At 47.0% G+C, this 19,102-nt stretch overlaps 1 protein-coding gene across 1 annotated transcript in view; it reads right to left on the reverse strand.

The window, feature by feature from the left end:
• The window catches only part of si:dkey-100n23.5 (cyclic AMP receptor-like protein A), a 49,013-nt gene that overhangs the window by 11,875 nt on the left and 18,036 nt on the right, over positions 1 to 19,102 (reverse strand). The window contains exons 10-11 of the mRNA XM_035175063.2: positions 17,078 to 17,125; positions 11,184 to 11,266 (exon numbers count right to left, since the gene is read on the reverse strand). Of these exons, the coding sequence (XP_035030954.2) occupies positions 11,184 to 11,266; positions 17,078 to 17,125 (131 nt within the window). The remainder of the gene's footprint in view (positions 1 to 11,183; positions 11,267 to 17,077; positions 17,126 to 19,102) is intronic.

Below are 19,102 nucleotides of genomic sequence, written 5' to 3' on the forward strand. Positions count from 1 at the left end.
AAGTGCACTGTTCCTGGCTTGGGCGTTCAGAGTAAACTAACCGGCCGCGGTGGTTGACCTCAGGGTCGAGAAAGTCATCCCCAACTTGCTTGGGACCTGCAGGGAAGGAAAATACAAAACCAACCATTTGAAGAAAAGAGCCACTGTTTTGTTGCGGTTACGAGGAGTCACATGAGACACAACAGTCGCTCACCTCTGACTGTCACAGGATGAGACTTAATTCCAGTTATTTAAACAGATGATGATCTGGTGAAATCTTTGGTAATAACGCTGCTCCGGTTTCCACATTAATCACATCACAATAGCGTTGCCAATATAGTGACATCACCAGATGAGTGCCACACACGTCCCTTAAGGAACGAGCCTTGGTGACACCAGCCAAGTGACGACACAAGAGGCAAACACACAAAACTTCCCGCACAGAAACAGTATCTACACTGTACTGACAATATAAATCAAATACACCTACTTTCAATGTTATGTTTAATCCTGTCCCACAGTCAACACAAGTTGGCATAAAGGCCTTAAAGATATAGTAAAGTTTTTAATTCATGAACTCCAGAAAAGGCCTACGCAAATGGGTGTGGAGATTTTCTGGAGTTTCTCTTTCACAATAAAGAAAGCAACAGAAGATTGTCTGGGTCAGACACTGTGATTAAAGTAAGTGGTATATAAGCATTTTTGTCTTTATTGACACACTACCATTGAGATTAAGGCTAGAAATCATTGCAGCCATGCTGGTCTTTTTTGGTTTTGTCTTTGCAAACATTTGCAATTAATTAATATGTTCAATATCATTGAGGTCTGAGCACTATTAAAAGTCACATCATGATTAACTGTCACAGTTCCTTTGAGAGCAATGAATCTTTTGAACACATCTGTGCTCAAGATTTTCTGTGCAGGAGACCTTTTTTTCCCCCTTCTCCTTCTTTTTGTACCAAACAATAACGAGAAAGTCATGAACAGTAAAAACATTTTATGGCTTCTATTCTTTCTGCAACACTTTGGTTTATGGAGTGACTACTGCCCCTTCAGCTTGCCATTGTCTATTGTGGGCTATGCATGCATCATATTGTAAGAAAGTCAGTGTTTAAGGTGATGGAACAAATTGTTAGTTTTTCCTCTTGAAGTAAGCGCTATTTTCCAACAGCTTTAAATTTGTTTTAATCTGTTCACTGAAGCCAAAGTGTGCTCATATGACCAATTCACAATTAGCTACTCTTCATCTGAATCCATTCGTCCAACTGTAATTTCACCATTTACTCCATAAGAATGAGGCCACTGGGTGCTTACAGTGGAATACATCATTAAAGGTGTGAGGGGGAACACTGTTGAGTCGACTGTTATGAATGAACCCACACAAAGGCAACAAGTACCTACCCACTGTATGTATGTAGGTGTAGATATGACTCGTAGTACACATGATATCACAAATGATAGTATGACATGTCACTCAGTAGAGCGCATCTCTCCGCCGAGGCTCATCAGTCCCCTTACATTCATCAAACTGCACCAAATTTCCCACACTCATCGATATCAGTCCCCTAAATGTGCCTGATTATTTTCATCAGGACCCATGAATGTCCCTGGGAAATTAGTGAAAATGTCCAAAAAATGCCATGTCACAATGTTTAAGAAAGTGATAAAAATTCCTGGATCCATCAAAATTAAATGCGTTCTTCCCTGAAAAATACCACATCCTTCCACGTGTTTATCTGCACGCGAGTTTTTGTGTAATCTTACTTACAAACAAACACACAGACAAACCAGCCAACAAACAAACGGACAGGGAAAACGCAACCTTCTTGTCTGATCTAATTAACTATTCAAATATACGGAAATGACTTTGGTTGACTTTGTTAAATTTTTTGCAAAGTTTTAGGTTTATTGTCTGGCTCTCCTGTGAATGTCAAAATTTAAATGACAGGTTAGAGGCATTTTAGCTTTATTAAACAGGGCAGCAAGCAGACACCGGCTGGTTTTTCTCTTCCCCTTAAAAAACCCAGTGAGAACCGCAGGTGAAAAGCACAGAAGATGATTATGGAGATTCGTCCACAAATCTGGTTATAATCCCTTTTTATCCTCTTTTGCAACGTGAGGTTGCACGGTTTATTCGCCACTAATCTGTCTCCATTTACCTTCCAACAACTCCTTGAAGAGTTGCAACAGGAAGGAAACCACAAGTTGGGTTGGCCAAGGGTTGAGATAAAAAGAAGCTGGAAGGTATTCTGAGCAAGGGGTGTCAACTAAACGCCTCAACTCTGCTTAAAATAAAACCAACAGCGCAGCTCGTGGAGCGTCCTGGCGCCCATCGGAGTGAGGACCATTTCAGAGTGGAGCTGCCTGTTTTCTGGGTTAGCCGACTGCTGTATCTCCAAGGACCAGACCAGCTGCTGCTCACATTCATTTCACTTCCCATTAAAGGTGAAATAAATCAGGACTCCCCACACAACCTCCTTAGAGACGCAGGAAACACACACACACACATGCATGCATATAGAGGAAGTCGGACACACGCAGATGTATATAAACACACGGCTCACCTGTACATGTGCACAGAGGTGTGTACATACAGTATAACCTAGGTCATATGCATTGAGGATGTCAGGTGGAGTGGAAATGCTGTGTTTGTGTGTGTGTCTGCCTGCGTGTGTGTGTTCCTCTGACAGCATAGCGGTGAGAGTGAGCGGGTCTGTGTGAAGGGGGGCTATTTCTGGCATCTCATTTTTTTTTCCTGCTGCTGCAAAGAAACGCGATCGGCGTCCGGGAAACGAGAGCTGGCAGCAAGCAATCATCTGCCTGCCACACATACACACACACGCACGCACAAACACGCACAGCACCTCACAGCGCTGAGCAACACGCGCCATGGCAACGGAACAGCCGCAATTAGAGGCGAAGAGCCTTTCCCCTCCATCGAGGGAGAGACGGAGAGCGAAATGAAAGGAAGAAAGAGAGAGCGGGCAAGAGAGAGAGAAAGAGAGACAGGAAGGGGTGGGGGGTGCGGGTGGTGGTGGTGGTGGTGGTGGTGGTGGGGGTGCAGAGACGGGTGTCAGAGAAATGGCACCGCACAGTAAGGAGAGTGGAAGAGGAAAGGAGTGCACGATAAAGAGGTGAGAATGTGCAAGAGCGAGGCTGAGAAGGGGAACGAGGGCCGAGGACGATCGAGGAGGACAGGGAGGAGGAGAGAGAGAGAGAGAGAGAGAGAGAGAGAGAGAGAGAGAGAGAGAGAGAGAGAGAGAAGGGGATAGGGCTGAAGGAGTGAGGCTAAATGGGAAAAAACTAAAAAGCAAAAGGAGGCAGCGAGCGAGGGAGAGAGGCAGGGGGAGGAGAGATATCCAAAAAGACAGATTGCAAGACACGAGCGAGACAAACAAAAGAGATTACGTGCGAGAGAAACCAAGATAAGACGAGAGGGGGAAAAAGAAGCGAGGTTAGATAGAGTGAGAGAAGGAAGAGAGAGAGGGGAGAGAGATGGAGTGACGTGAGGTGGTGGGAGAGATGGGGGGTTCTCCTGTGTGAGGCTAGGCTAATGAAAGATGAATGAGGGAGGCAGTGGTGGGAAGGAGAGTGTGGCTGCAGGCGATGCCTGGCTGAGCTGCGTGTGTGTGTGTGTGTGTGTGTGTGTGTGTGTGTGTGTGTGTGTGTGTGTGTGTGTGTGTGTGTGTGTGTGTGTGTGTGTGTGTGTGTGTGTGTGTGTGCACGCGCACAGTCGAAGGACTCTCGCAGTTGGCTGACTGGTGTTGGACAACAGAGAAGATATTCTGTGTACTGTACGACTCGGGAGCAACTGGTCAACAACAATAAAAACACAGTCACGCTCAGAAGCACACAGAAGCAGACACATGTAGCTTTGAGTCCAAAACTGCTACCACCTGTTAGCATGCAGTCAATCATTAGCACTCGCACAGTGTCTCCGAGCCTTGCTCACTTATTCAGCCCTTTCATCTATCATGCTGTCAGTCCCTCTTTGAACCCGTCTCTCCCTCACCCTCCAGCGTCAGTGCGAAATCCCTCATCCATCGCCTCTGCCCATCTCATCCAATATCCCACCTTGCCAGTCTACGCCGCTCTCCAACCATCAGCCTCCCTCCAACCATCAGCCTCCCTCCTGCCTCCAATAGAGTTCACCTTTTTGTCTGCCTCTAATTGTTGTACCGCACATCCTGACAGCTGTGGGAGAAAAACACACACACACACACACACACACACACACACACACACACACACACACACACACACACACACACACACACACACACACACACACACACTCCCTAGAGCGGAGGCCGGCCAGACAGAGAAGTCATCCTGACCCCGATCGCGCTTCCTCCTCTCTCCGTATGACTGCCTGACTTCTTTTTTTCTCTCTTCCCCTCCAGATGACTCACACGCTTCACGGTGCCAAAACACGGCCCTCGTGCTGCCCGCTGTGCTGCTGCTGACAGCGAATCTGAACTTTTCTCTGGCTAAAAGGGATAATTCTGCCAAACCGAGCGTAATCTCTCGACTCGGTGTAAGGCCAGCGTGTGATTCACAACTTTTTTTTTTTCAAACTCTCTTGTATGTTTAGCAGCAGACAAAACATGAAAAGACACAGGCAACTCAGTGGAGTCAAGGAGACATTGCGATATGAACCTTTGTTTCTGAGAATATATTATGGGTAGGACAAAATCACTGCAGCTCTGGTGCAGTACAGGGGGATTTATATTAAAAAGTAGGACATTCTGAGGTGAAACCCGCTGTGCGGTGTACCTTTAGTTTTCAGAAAGCTTCAAGCTTTATTAGGACGATTTGAAGGTAATCAAATTTAGAGAAACAAAACTTAAAACACTTCTCACAAACACACACGAGGGAAAAGGAAATTCCCACAATATCCTTCTTGATGCTTCAGTGCATGATTGCCATTAATTGAATTTTAACAAAGTTAAATCCACTTATTCAATCCAAATCCCTCAAAGCGTAATCACATCTTTGCAATTTAAATTTAAACGAAGATATAAATAACAAATTTTTGTTATGAAGTTAATAACAATGGCTGGCGATCAACCAAGAGAAAATGTGACCTATGGATACACTGGTTCAAAAGATTCTGTTCGTTGTTTGCTTGTCTACTTAACATGTGCGGTGGCCTTAAGGGCACCAAAGGCAGAGGACAGGCCTTTCATTGTTCACTGACAACATGTGATCAGCCGCTGTAATGTGCATAAACCTCCAATGCTTGTGAGGCATCTGCGTGAATATGGTGTACTCCATGGACATGTGAGTGTTTTTTCCAACAGTAAATCATGTCGAAATAAAACATGGTTTGCATTGTGCATTAGTGTCCGTGTGCTCTACAATAGAAATCTGGAACATACTCCACTTTGATCATGGTGTCAACATGTGGATAAATCTCACAGCCAAGATTATGAGTCCCATTATAACTCCCCCCACTGATGCACATCACACACACTTTTCTTGTCAACCCTCTGTGCGAACTTTTAACCAAATATTTCTGGATTCAGGCTGAATCACACAACCAGGCAAAACACACACACACACGCACACAAACATGTGGCCGCATGGAGACACACACCTGCACGGGTGCATGTGCACGCACAAAACACCAACAGACAAAGAGGCGCAAACACGCACACAAACCCAGGGGACTGAAGCGGCTAACGTTCACCAACAGAATAAAACCCAAACAAAGAGACATCCTGTTTCCTGGAACACAACACCGCTCAGCTCTCCGTGCTGGAAGCAGCCAGTAAACACACCAACAAACACACACACGCACACAAAATCTGGTACATGTTCATCGCCAGGCATGTGTTTCCCTGCGTCTGATTCATGAACCGGAGTGTGTGTCTGTGTGTCCTGCAATGCCACTGGCTGTGCCCTCGGGTGTTTGTGCACACGAGTTCATCAGAGTGCGTGGCTATGGGTAGAATGTGTGTGCGTCTGTGTGAAAGAGAGGGGGAGCGCGACAGAGAGAAAGAGAGAGAGAGCGAGAGAAAGAGTGGAAGGAAGGAGGGAGAGCAGATGATAGAGTAGGCTTTAGCGATTCCCTGGAGTGTGAGGCAGCGTTTACGGCACTCTCAGAGCAGCCAGAGTGATGAATATTTAAAGACGTGCCTGAAAGAGCAGAGAGAGGGGGAACGGGGTGTGTGTGTGTATATGTGTGTGTGGTGTGCGTGTGCATGTGTGTGTGTGTGCGCGTGTGTTTATCTTTGCATGCGTCTGTGAATGTGTGCTTGTGCCCAAGTGTGTGCGAGAGAGGTTATCTAGTATCTCCTCTACCGTTTGTGTGCGTATAGCATGTGCGTGTATATGATTGTATGAATATGACTATATGTGCCTGTATGTAGTTTGTATATCTGTAAAGTAGAGCATGCTTCATATGTCTGTCTACAGGGACGTGTGGGTCCGTATATAGTTTATTCACTGTATATGTCTGTTAATGTTTGTGTGTATATATGTGTTTGTATGTGAATGTTTCATATCTGCATATTCACCTCAGAAGCATGCAATTATGTATAAATTATATATATATATATATATAAAAAGAGTGTGTGTATCCACTACGATAATGAATGACGAGCCTCTGCCTGTGTGTGCGTGTGTGCGTGCGTGTGCGTGCGTGCGCGCGCGTGTCCAGCATTGGTGTGGGTTCCTGCCCTGTGCGAGCCTGCACTTTACACAGCCCTGTAGGCCAACTTGCTGTCTCGCTAAACAGGGATTAATAGCGGAGCATCGCTGCTGCTCAATGGGAGACGGATGGCAGCGCAGCTCGCCGTCTTCAATTACACACCAGTCGCCGCCTGAGATACAAAGGCACAAGAACACACACGTGGGCACACGCGGTAAACATGGCTATATATCCTCTAAATATAATCTCACATATACACAATAGGCTGAGACCTCTTTCTCATAAGACAATGTATGCGACTAAATTATTACATAGGCAAGGGTGGTTATAGACACCAGATCCCAACAGATACGGATTTTTGGGGACTGATGCCGATACGATATTAGGACATAGAGAATTTCTGATGCCGATCGGCCAATATATATTAAAAATTTTGATATGAAGTCAAAAATGTTGTTATCGAACACTAATTACTAAGAAATGTAATCGAGTCTTCATCTTTTATAGTTTAACAATAAACTTTATTAAGAAAGGAAAAATATTGGTCGGGCTCTAATGCAGTGTATAAAATCATATTCAAAGTGGGCTAATCCTGACTTTCTTTGCGACCCCCACTTTTGCCTCCGAATCTAAGGACAAAAAGGAAATCAAATACCTGCCAGCTGTATCAAGTTCAAAACTTATTTTAGTAAACAGGCCAATGCTGCCACTCTCATACAGTAAATTGAATGTGAAGTGATAGATAAATAAAAAAAAGCTCCCAGACAAACAAAGACGAGAGTTGGAACCTTGCATACCGCCTTTCAGCATCTGAGCAGCTCACTTGTTCAAGTAAACAAAATACACCACAAAAGATATTAGGGTATACAGTACAAACCACACACCAGCCTACACACACGGAGGCACAAACACACACATCCTCGCGCGCTGAATGCAAGATATTCCGAGAGGCGCAGAGGCGAGGAGCGGAAGGAAGGGAGCGTAGAAAGAAAGGAGAGAGCCGGGCTGAGCGAGAGAGAGGGAGAGAAGAAGCGCATCCTGGGATGCAGAAAGCCGAATACAGTGAGATAAGAGTTAATGTATCCCCCACCGCTCCTTACTCCCTCCCGTTTGGCTCTCTCTTTCTTCCTCCCTCCATCCATCCCTCCCTCCCGCCCTCCCTCCGCCTCCTCCCCCCGTTCTCTTTGAGGGATGAATAATAACTGCTGCTCTGAGATTTCCTCACTCGTTTTTCAAAGTGCAGAACGGAGATGGGGAAGGTCTGCCCGGCCCCGGTTGCGCGCACACACACACAAAAGCGCAGACACACAGTGAAGCACACACAGACGCACGCACGCACTGTCTTGTTCTCCCTGCTTGCCTGGAGCAGGGAAATCAGATCTCCTCCAGAGAAAGGCGGGGGCTTAGGCGCTGTAGGGAGCCCATACAAAAATCCCCTGCAAGCACGTATAGGCCCATACACACCGCAAAACCCACACGCAGTATCGGGGGGAAACTAAGAATAACTAGGAGGATGCAAGCTGCCTCCTGGAGTGACAGGGTGAACTCAAGGTTACAGACACATTACTGGTTCAAGTCCCGCCGCCAGGGCCAATCTATCCACGCTGAAGCACTTCTCTGCAAGGCATATTACACTGATTGCTCTAAGGCAATAGCTCTCCTCCAGCCTGGAGTCTTTCCTTAGAGGGCTTTAAGACAAAGCATGCGAGAGAAGAGAGGGAAAAAAAGGGACACTAAATGAGGATGGCAGTTTCTCCCTGCTCAGTGTCAAAAAAGGGGAAAAAGAGGAGGGTGTTAATGGAGAGCAAAAAGTCCTCGTAAAAGACGAGCAGGCTGTCCAGGAGGAGCACTTGCTCATCAAGCCACAGAAATCAGCAGCGAGGCTCCGACAAGAGGGTTTATTTATGCAAACAGGCGTACAAGCACGCTCAGTAGGAATCTAGACAAGCCTTGTAAACAAACACACACCCACACCATAAAGCACACAGGGGAGGCGATGTGAGAAGCAGACTGTGAAAACTCTAGTCGTGCCCGGGCAGTGGTTACACACACACACACACACACACTAAGGGGAGAGTGGCGGAGAAAGAAGGAGTAGCAGAGAGAGGAGAAGGAGGAGGTATACGTGGTCAGGTGCGAGTGTCTGGTGCTACTTTTGTGCTCCCAAATGAGGGGAAGTAAATGAGGAAGAGCGAAAGAGAGGGAGCGAAAGAGAGTGAGAAAGAGAGAGAGGGATGTGTGGCAAAATGATGTATAATGACTCGTCCATGCATGTGTGTAAGAGCGCGTCGAGGAAAAGTAGGAGCGCTTTCCCATTTCAATTCGCAACAGCTGGTGTCGAATTAACACATTTACCAGTGTGCATTTGGAACAGATTAAAATTGAGTGTGGCGTGTGTGGCGTGTGTGTGCGTTGTGTGTGTGTGTGTGTGTGTGTGTGTGTGTGTGTGTGTGTGTGTGTGTGTGTGTGAGGAAGCAGATGAAGGCCCATGATGGTGTTTGTGTGTAGGAGTGTCTGTGTATTAACGCAATGGATCAGGGCAGGGAGAAATGGCAGAGAGAGAAAGAGAGAGAGAGAGGTGGTGGGGGATGCAGAGCAAGCTGTGGAACGAGAGAGAGAGAGAAAGAGAGAGAGGGAGAGGGAGAGCTCTACCCAACGGCTTTAGCTGCTGCCCTGGGCCGTCTCTCTAAGCCCTGTTTAGGAGGCTTTGGAGCTCAGATAGAAATAATCCCCCACTCAGACACACACACACACACACACACACACACACACACACACACACACACACACACACACACACACACACACACACACACACACACACACACACACACACACACAAGGCATGTACACACAAACTGCAGCACACACACATATACAAACACATGGGAATGCTCATGGACAGACACGCAAAAGCACACACTCAAGTTGAGGCGGACAAACAAGTGCGCAGGCAGGCACACGCACACACGGCAACAAGCAGAGACAGCACATTCGCCTTGACACGAAGCCAACCACCCACCTCCACACACGCACCCACACTCACACACACAGCGACACACACACTAAGGCTGTCTGCTGTGCGCCGCTTCCACACGGCAGAGCAGAGCGACATCGGCACGGCACCGTGACAAACACTTTACACACTCCAGCACTCAGCAGAGGGGAGGGAAGGAAGGAGGGAGAGATGGAGAAAGAGGGGAGGAGAAGGCGGGGGAGGATATGAGCCGGTGGGAGGGAGGGAGGCGAGTGAGTCAGGGAAGGGGTAAGAGGGAGGGGAGGCTAACAAATTAATAGGAGCCGGAGATGTATACAGCCAGCGCTGCTGAGCCGGAGAGGACGGGGAGGAGGGGGAGAGGGAAGGGGTGGAGGCGGTGGTGGTGGAGGACGACGACGAGAGAGCAATTCATTCCCGTTTTCTCCTCGTTCGCTCTCTGGAGAAAGGCAAAGCGGAGCGGAGCTGAGCGAGCGAGCGAGAGCTTGTTTGCTCAAGAGAGGGAGAGAGAGAGAGCGAGGGCTTTGTGTGGCAGAGGATAGGAGAAGTGGTGGAGGAAGAGGAGGAGGAGGAAGAGGTGGGGAGCTGACATGAAAAACACAGAAGGAGAAAGACGACAAGCCCACGCTAGGAGGAGTGGAAATAAAAGGATTGTAAGAAACATATGTGAGCGTAACACGAGGGATAGAGGAAGAGAAAGTGACATTAATGAAGGGAAGGAAGGAAAGAAAGGGGGAGTGAGGACAGGGAGGGGAAGGAAGAGAGGGCGTTTTGGGGTTAGCGCAGGATGCAGTTTGTCATCTTCATCAGCCGACAGCCAGGGCATGGGATGGAGAGAGGGGGGTGGGAGGCTGGAATGGATGGAGAGGTGAAGGAGGAGGAGGAGGGGGGGTGAGAGAGCGTGAGGATAAGGTGAGGAGGGAGGGGGTGCAGTGTTTGAGCAGCGCCTTTGAAAGACGTTGACCCTGTAATTGACCTGTGTCTCCGCCTACATCGCCGTGGCGACAAGCAGAGCCGCCGCAGCTAATCACTTAGTAACCCTGACCTGTCAATCACACCGGTTTCAACGTGGGGAAGGGGAGGGAGGACGGAGGGAGCGGTGGCAAATGAAAGCAGGAGGGAGACGGGGAGAGGGAGAGGGAGGAAGGGAGTAATAACAGCACCGGGGGTTATCGTTTACTGGACCACTCGCCTCCTCACACCAGCCCCCAGTTGATGAGGCCCTGGGTGAAAAAAAAAGCCAATAAAATGCTCCGTACTTCCGATACTCAGGCACCGGCACACGAAATCTCCTTAAGTGTTTATGCTGCTAAAGAGAGAGAGAGCGTGAAGCTTTGTGAGGGTTCAGATAAGAGCGAGAGAGAGAGAGAGAGAGAGAGAGAGAGAGAGAGAGAGAGAGAGAGAGAGAGGGGAGGATGGGAAAAGCAGAGCAGGGAGAAAGGGGGGAGGGAGAGGGTGACAGCTGAGAGAAGATAATACAGCGGAGCGAAGCCAACATGCAAATAAAATGAGAGCGCGGAGTTTATGTCCCGTGCAGGCGTGCGAGTGTGTTACCTGTTGATGAGGGGAAAGATTGACACCAGCAGGTAAACGGAGGGATACCACTTCAATGGCTTGATCTCCTCAGCCAACGAAACCTGGAGGAAAGAGAACTGAAGAGTGACTCATGTGAAGAATTTTTACATTAACACCGATGTTTTGTTGTCTCTCACACACACACACACACACACACACACACACACACACACACACACACACACACACACACACACACACACACACACACAGTCTGTGTCTTAACTGGAGGATCAGTGCACTGAGGAAAACAACAAAGGCCAATTAAGACATAATAAAATATTAACCTGCTGATAATACGCAATATCCACACAGTTATGGGCAGAAACGCAGATTCCAATTAAACTGGAAGCCAATACTTTGCCGTTATGTGAACGGAATGAATTCAATATCTTGTGGACGAGCAGAGAGCCGGCGGGTGGGCAGGGAGGGAGACAGATAGATGTGGCAGCAGCTAAAAGTCGACGAGAGAGAGAGAGAGAGAGAGAGAGAGAGAGAGAGAGAGAGAGAGAGAGAGAGAGAGAGAGAGAGAGGCTGGCGGTGGAGAGCTTTTACAAGCCGTTATCTAATTCCCCGGAGAGGAGGACTCTTGCGTCCGGAAGAGGCTGAGAAGAGCGGCCCCTGGATCGATTTTCTGCGCTGTGCTGTTTTTTCTCTCCCCCCCAACCCTTCTCCCTCCCCTAGGCTAGGACGCAGTAGCCGAGCCAGCGCAAAGCCTTTTCCTTCTCTCTCTCCCTCCCTCCCTCCTTCACACACACACACACACACACACACACACACACACACACACACACACACACACACACACACACACACACACACACACACACACACACACACACACACACACACACACAGATGTGTATACACATACACACAGCCGGAGCCAAGAGGCAGGCCCACAAGCTCTGGTCTCTACCCCCACATGCTAGAAATTAATTACTCACCAGAAAGACCCTGAGGCGTGCAAGCTCTAACGCAGGCATTTTAAACAATTCAAATGAAAATCACGAGAGACCCCCGGTGGTATTGTATCTCTATGTGTGTGTGCCTACTGGCGTAAGTGTGTGTGTGTGTGTGGGTACGGAATATATGAGCCAAGTTTCCACTGTGTAACGAATGCAGGCTTTGCGTGATCAACTGATAAGAGCCTCTTCCTATTTGACAACTTAGCATAACTCAGACACTACGCTTGGACCTGTTCTTTTCTATAATTATCGAAAGTTCTGACGTCACCGGACATGTCAAGATCTACCTATTATCTCAAGTGTGTGTGTGTTTTATTATGTGCATCTCGGGAGGACTGCCTCACGGTCAAGAGAGAAAAAGAGTAAGCAGGGACCTTGAAGGATGCTGGGGAAAGACGGGAGATTTGTGGTGGGTGGGGGGTGAGCTCTTTTGCGGGGGAATGAAAGGTTCCAGAAATTGGGTTTCAGAGAACGCACGGAGACGTGTAATCTCAGACAAAATTTAGGTGAGGTGTAGAGGCAGGCATTCCAGGAATTTCGCTTCGCAAGAGGCAGGATGTGGAATAGCGGAGAAGGAGGAGGAGGAGGAGGAGGAGGAGGAGGAGGAGGAAGAGCCTCGTGTTTTTAATTACAGTCCTCCCGTGTCAGAGGCCCCTGCGCTGCTCGGGAAGCAGAAGGGAATGAAACCGTAATTATTTGCTGCGGGCACACCAGTCCTAACATTCATGGTGCATGCTAGATTACAGACAGTTTAAGAGAGCGACCCATCCCATCCACCCAGCACTGAACTCGCACTCATCTCAAGAGATAAATCTGTTCTAAAAATAACAGCATCAGGTTTCCCAGACGCACGTGAGCACCAAATTAAAGGGCTTTTGAAAGGTTTTCCGAAGTGAAATTCAAGGACTTTTCATATCTCTATGAGACATGGCGCAAGATCATTTTCATCACTGTGATCATCTTCATCTGCTTCAGCCGCTGTATCCATCGCAGGGTTTTTCTCATGTGATTTGTTGATTCTTTTCAGGAAAAATGTTGATAGTGTATTAGTAAATTATAATGTTGTATGTGATATTGTTTAGACAACTTTCCATCTTAGTTTTTAAGCCAACATTCATTAAAAATCCTTAAAGTGCTAATAAAACTATTTTAAACTAGAATGGCACTCAGTAGAGTTTATACCTTAACCAAGTCCCCTTAAATTAAATCAGGCAGCACCAAACTTCACACAGTGATATAAATCCTTCACCTTATGTGCCAGATTTCTTTCATCAAGATCCAATTATTCCCCGGGGAAAAGAGTGGAAATGTAAAAAACAGAAACACCCAAACCTTATGTTAGAGAACCAAGAAGAAAATTCTGCCCTCTGATCTGGATCCACAGCAGCATTGTCTGGCCTCTTCCCTTACCCATACTACATCCTTCCACCAAGTTTCATGATAATCTGTCATGTAGTGTTTGTGTAAACTTAAAAAAAAAAAAACCACAAATGGACTTTGGCGGAGGTAAAAATGTAATACTTTTACTGCCTAATGAGTTTTCTTAAACCCAAAAAGATTTTCAGGGACAATCAAAACCCGAAAGCAACCAGAAGTATCGCTGATTATCCAGCAGCTGCAGAGTCCATCCCTACAAAAGAAGCTGGATGTGTTTTGACGAAGCCATGTGTCGTCCTTAAGAGCTCTTGACAAACCAAACTGTCCTTGCAGCTTATTCTTTAGGATGTTGGTGACATGTAAAATCAGAATACAGTGGATACACAAGTGCAGAGGTAATGCTCAACAAGATACAAGGTTGCGTATGCAAGTACACGCACACGCGCACACACACATCTCACAACTCAAGGCAAGGCTTGTGTGGCTTGGTAAACAAACACCCCGGGAAGATAACGAACAACAGGCTCGCTGTTTGCTTAGGCAGCTTTGTTGCTACCCGACAGGACTGAGTGGCTGTGTGCAGTTGTGCAAATGTGTTTAAAGGTGTGTGTGTGTGTGTGTGTGTGTGTGTGTGTGTGTGTGTGTGTGTGTGTGTTTACATATCACTCTACAGTTGTGTGGACAAATTTTGGATTGACACCAGCATTGTGTGGACATTTTGACCAGTCCTCACAACTTTAAAGGGCTGTTTGATGGTCAAGACATAAGGTTTAGGAGTTTTGATTCGGTCTACGCATTGATTTGTGATGGATAAGGCTGGGGTTAGGCATTATGTCAATGAGTGTCCTCACAACTATAGAAAGAGTGTGTGTCTGTCTAACTTAAATACCCTCTTCTGTACATCCCCTCGCTGACCGGTGCTGCTGCGAAGATCTTGTGATGCTCACTGGATGCATGTGGTCATGCGTGAAGACAAACAAATCGCTCAAGAAACACACAGATGTGTCACAACCATGTGACTGACGGCCCCGATAACTGTCGAAACAAGTTATGTACGTCATGGCTGCAGCCAGATACACGCAGATACATATTGAGTGAGGGGGATGGTGCAAGCTGAGTCAGGGAGAGAGGGGGGAGAATAAAAAAGATCAAGAATGGCGAACGTAGCGAACTAGAAGTGACAGCACAAAACATGAGAGGTGTGCATGTGTATGTGTGCATGGGTGTGTGCGAGTCACAGTAGAGGAGAACATGTGAGGGCAGACGGACAGAATTTGAGGAAGAAAATGGAAATCACCAGAGCCAGTGGTCTTTAGACGCCCAGCAGGAATCATTTTCTCTCGTTTTCTCTCACACACACACACACACACACACACACACACACACACACACACACACACACACACACACACACACACACACACACACACACACACACACACACACACACACACACACACACACACACACACACACACAGGAACCAGTGGTCGCTTGCTTGGCAAGCACAATCAGGGAGGCTGTTGTTGTTTCAAAGCATCGCAGCGCGTGCATAAACTCTCCTAAATATTCATGTCCATGAACCTGGCTTGCTGCTTTATTCATGCTGGGTATGAGAACAAGAGTTAGAGAGAGAGGAAGGGAGTGAGGGAAAAAAGAAAGAGGGGAAAGAGTCTGTAAAGTGAAAGGCTAGAAAGAAAAAACGATTGAAAAGAGGAGAGCAACTGGGAAAGAGAAATACAAGGAAAGGGGGGACATTAAAACCACTGCCGACTTATTTACACTCTGTGCAACACATAGCAATTAGCCTATATGAACGGTGGGTTTGTGTTGCAGCTACTACTGTCATGGTTGAGGGTTACGCCAGTTCAGTGTGCAGTGATTACATCTGCCACTTAGGGGCAGCATCTACATAACCTTAACCCTAACCTGCCCTCCACGCCTCACCCTGCAGGGCTGAGGAGCGGCAGCAGAGCAGAGGAGACAGTGAGCAGGTAACTCAAGGCGGATCAGCGAGGGATTGCTGCTATTACATATTAAACTTTTCAGGAGTCGTGCTGCAACACTGACCACCTCTGTGGGGGAAGCTATGATTAATTTTAACGATTTGGCATCTCCATAGCGATGCTTGAGCAAGTGAGGGTTTAGTGTCTTGCTGGAGGACACTTCAATGTCTGTAGCCAGGAGCCGAGTCGAAATAACATAACAAGAAGCTTTTGGTGAGAGAGAAGAACTACTTCCCACTACAAAAAATCCTTCAAAGAGGTACTGAAAAAACTTAGCAATAAATTTAACTCCGGCCAATGAGGGCTGATAACTGTTGTAACTGCACAATGAACACATACAAATGCTTTCAAGCGCAACTGAGTTACAGGTACACGGAGAGGGCAGATTGTTGTGCTGAGGTCTACCCGCCTGTTAAGAACTGAATGCCCTTGATGGGAAGGTGCAAAGATAAAGTGGAAGCAACTGATGTTATGAATTCTGCTGAGAATGGCAAAAGCTTTATGGATGTTTTGATGGTCCAGCAATGGCACATGATTTCTGCTGGTTCTGCCAATGGCCAGTGCGACTATGACAGAAAGGTCAATGTGTTTCAATTTGATTGTGAGAGAGAGAGAGAGCGACGAAAAAATAGAGAGAGAAAAAACAGCGGGGCAAAGATCACTGCATACAGCTCTATGGCGTAAAACACTAAATTAGAGAACTTTTATGTTCATATGAGAATGTGTAAAAAATTCAGATTTTTTATTAAACTTTGGTGAGACAAATTAGACTATGGCAGGTCGCCACAGTCTAGGTAATTTATGGGAAACACTACAGTGTTTTGCGCTCCTCAGCGCAACACTGCAGCAGCATACCCAAAATTATGTTTTTCTTGCTCGTTACCTTTTCCCCTCCAACTCCTCATGTTTCTCAATCTCATCCCTTTAATAGAGCCGGTTCAAGGCCGGAATGATATACCTTTATTCTGCCTTGCCATTTCATAAAAAAGGTACAGAATGAGGGGGGGGGACTGGTGTTCTGGGAATAAGCTGGCAATGGTGGTAGTCGCTGCTGGATTGATGTCTGTGTAAAAGTGAGAGCCTTCATGGCGGGAGACAGAGGCTGTTGTGTTACACGTCACGCCTCCGATTCCTTAACACTGGTATGTTATCTAAACATCACACCCTGTGGCGGCATTTTGATGGCTCTGTTTGGTTCGGTGTAAACAAGCAGAGCCGACATAATGAAGGGTCTTCTTGTCTTCACGTTGTTCTTATTTTTCCTCCTCTGTTCACTGTTAATTAAGTAACGCTAGGAACATGTGCGTAAGTGCATACCCACATTTATATACGCGCTCAAGCACACACACATGAAGAGAGTCAAGAGGGCAAATTTCTCCCTGCTGGGTTTGACACCTACCCAGCGTGACCGCAAGAGCTAATCCTGCACACAGTTTAATCCTCACGCTCCGTGTGTGTGTGTCTGGTGTGTGTATATGTGAGTGTGTGTGTTGAGAAATGTGATGATCAGACAGGCCATTACCTTTCGTCTCTCCCTCTCTGGGTTGAAGGTTCCCAACCATGACTGCAACTGCTCAGAAAAGACAGAAAAAAAATGGAAAGAAAAGGTCAGGTCAGTTATTTTGGTCAAAATAAACAAATACGGAGAAATATAAAGAGAGGATATAGTTATATTTAATTTGGTATTCCCAAGGACTGGTCTTAGATTTAGAGGTCAGTGCCTGGAGCGACAAGCTGGAATAAGTATTACATTGGCTACGATCCCAACACTAAATCGTTCCAATTCTCCCTCAACCCTGCACAATTGTCTAATTCACAGCAGGGTGCAGAGTTGAGAGGCAGAAGGGAGCTCCCAACATTTCACAAAAGAGGGAACTGATCAGCTTTAAGTGCTCACAATATGACAGGAGAAAGAAGAAGGAGAGGCGGCGGGTGTGTAGAGAAAGGGGGAGAAAATTGTGTGAAAGCGTGAACGAAAAAGAAAAAAAGTGGAACAAACATGGCAGATCTGAAATCTCTGGAGACGACGTGGGAATACTTTCCGCTCTTCCTCTGACTCCCCTCTCAGGGGAACGCACGGAAAATGTCAACAGACACGAACAGGAACACACGCTCGCACACATGCACTCACACGCCCGTGCACAAGACGGGGATTTGTAATGGTGGGACAGAGGTGGCGGATAGAGGGGGGGAGGGGGAGGGGGGGTATGAAGCCAGAAGGTTTACGTAACCCAAGACATCACAGACAAAATCTCTGGAGGGCCTGCGTGAGCTTTACACGCACACGCACAATATGGCAGTGTAAACGACACGCACTAACAGCTCTGCTCTTCTGCTATTTATTAACTCAACGTTGCCATGGTTTCTGTGTGCTGATGTGATTGTCATTGTAAATCTATGTGTGACTACGTGGTGTGTTTGTGCGGCGCAAGAAAGGAAAACGGCCACAGCCATTTGGCCATTAGATCAAACTTGTTCCAGAGCGGCCCTTCGCTTTCCAGCTGAGCACCACGATCCATCAAAATCAACAAACACTGATAATAAGTGGCAATATCATTAGAGCTTCGGCCAGGTCTCGGGAGTGTGTGCCCGGCTTTTGTTGCAATCTTGCTCAAGCCGCGACACAGAAAAGCAAGCAATTCAGCCAGTTAAGTGTCGCGGCACGAGGCTTAGGGAGGGAAGGAGTCGGCATGTAAAAAAATCGCATCCGTAAAACAAACACACCACCACACTCTGAGACATCTATGTCTGCCATGATCATGACTCATTAACTTTCAAACCTCTCAAGTTACGACAAGCTCACACAGTCACTCAGAGGGTTTTACTGGTGTATGAGACGTGCACTCTCTAAACGGATTCCCACGCTACGGATTCGTTTCCACCCATGATCCTGCGATCCCCCTCTCTGACTCCGGAGAGCGGACAAACTTCTCCGTCCGGCTAACATCCTGCCTCTCCTCGCTCAACCGCCTCCTCTTTATCCCTTTCCTCGTTGCATCGCCACCTACCCTGCTTTCAAAGCTTTTTGAAATTCTTTCAAGTGAGACAGCCTGCAGCTGAAAAAGAGATAAGGCTTGAGCTCTTCATAAATATGATAGAGAAAGCAAAACGGCAGAGTGAAGGCGGAGAGAGGGAGACAGACGTGGAGGCTGAATGGAGAATAGGGGGGTAAAGGGAAAAATGAGAGGGGGAAGGAGTCAGAGACAGACAGAGAGATAAATGGAGTTCGAAAAGGAAAAAGAGGAGGAGGGTGAAAATGAGAAAGGTGGAGAACAGAGATACAGAGAGACAAGAGGAAGAGGAAGAGGGAGAGACGGCTGATTATGTGAGCTGAATGAGTTATGAGATGCGGGTTCAAAACCAGCTAAATTCATTCATCCTTTCTTTTTTATCACATTCATGATAAAGAGCTGAGTCCTCTCTTTTCCCCCTTCCCTTTAGCTACCTGCTTTCTGTCTCTGATGACGCCCGTCTGCAGCCCGGCTATCTGCAAAAATCTGTTTCACGGTCCCTGACGCTCAAACAGAGAATGTCAATGTTCACCACT

This window comes from Hippoglossus stenolepis, chromosome 13, assembly GCF_022539355.2.
Source record: "Hippoglossus stenolepis isolate QCI-W04-F060 chromosome 13, HSTE1.2, whole genome shotgun sequence".
In the NCBI taxonomy this organism is placed as follows: domain Eukaryota; kingdom Metazoa; phylum Chordata; class Actinopteri; order Pleuronectiformes; family Pleuronectidae; genus Hippoglossus; species Hippoglossus stenolepis.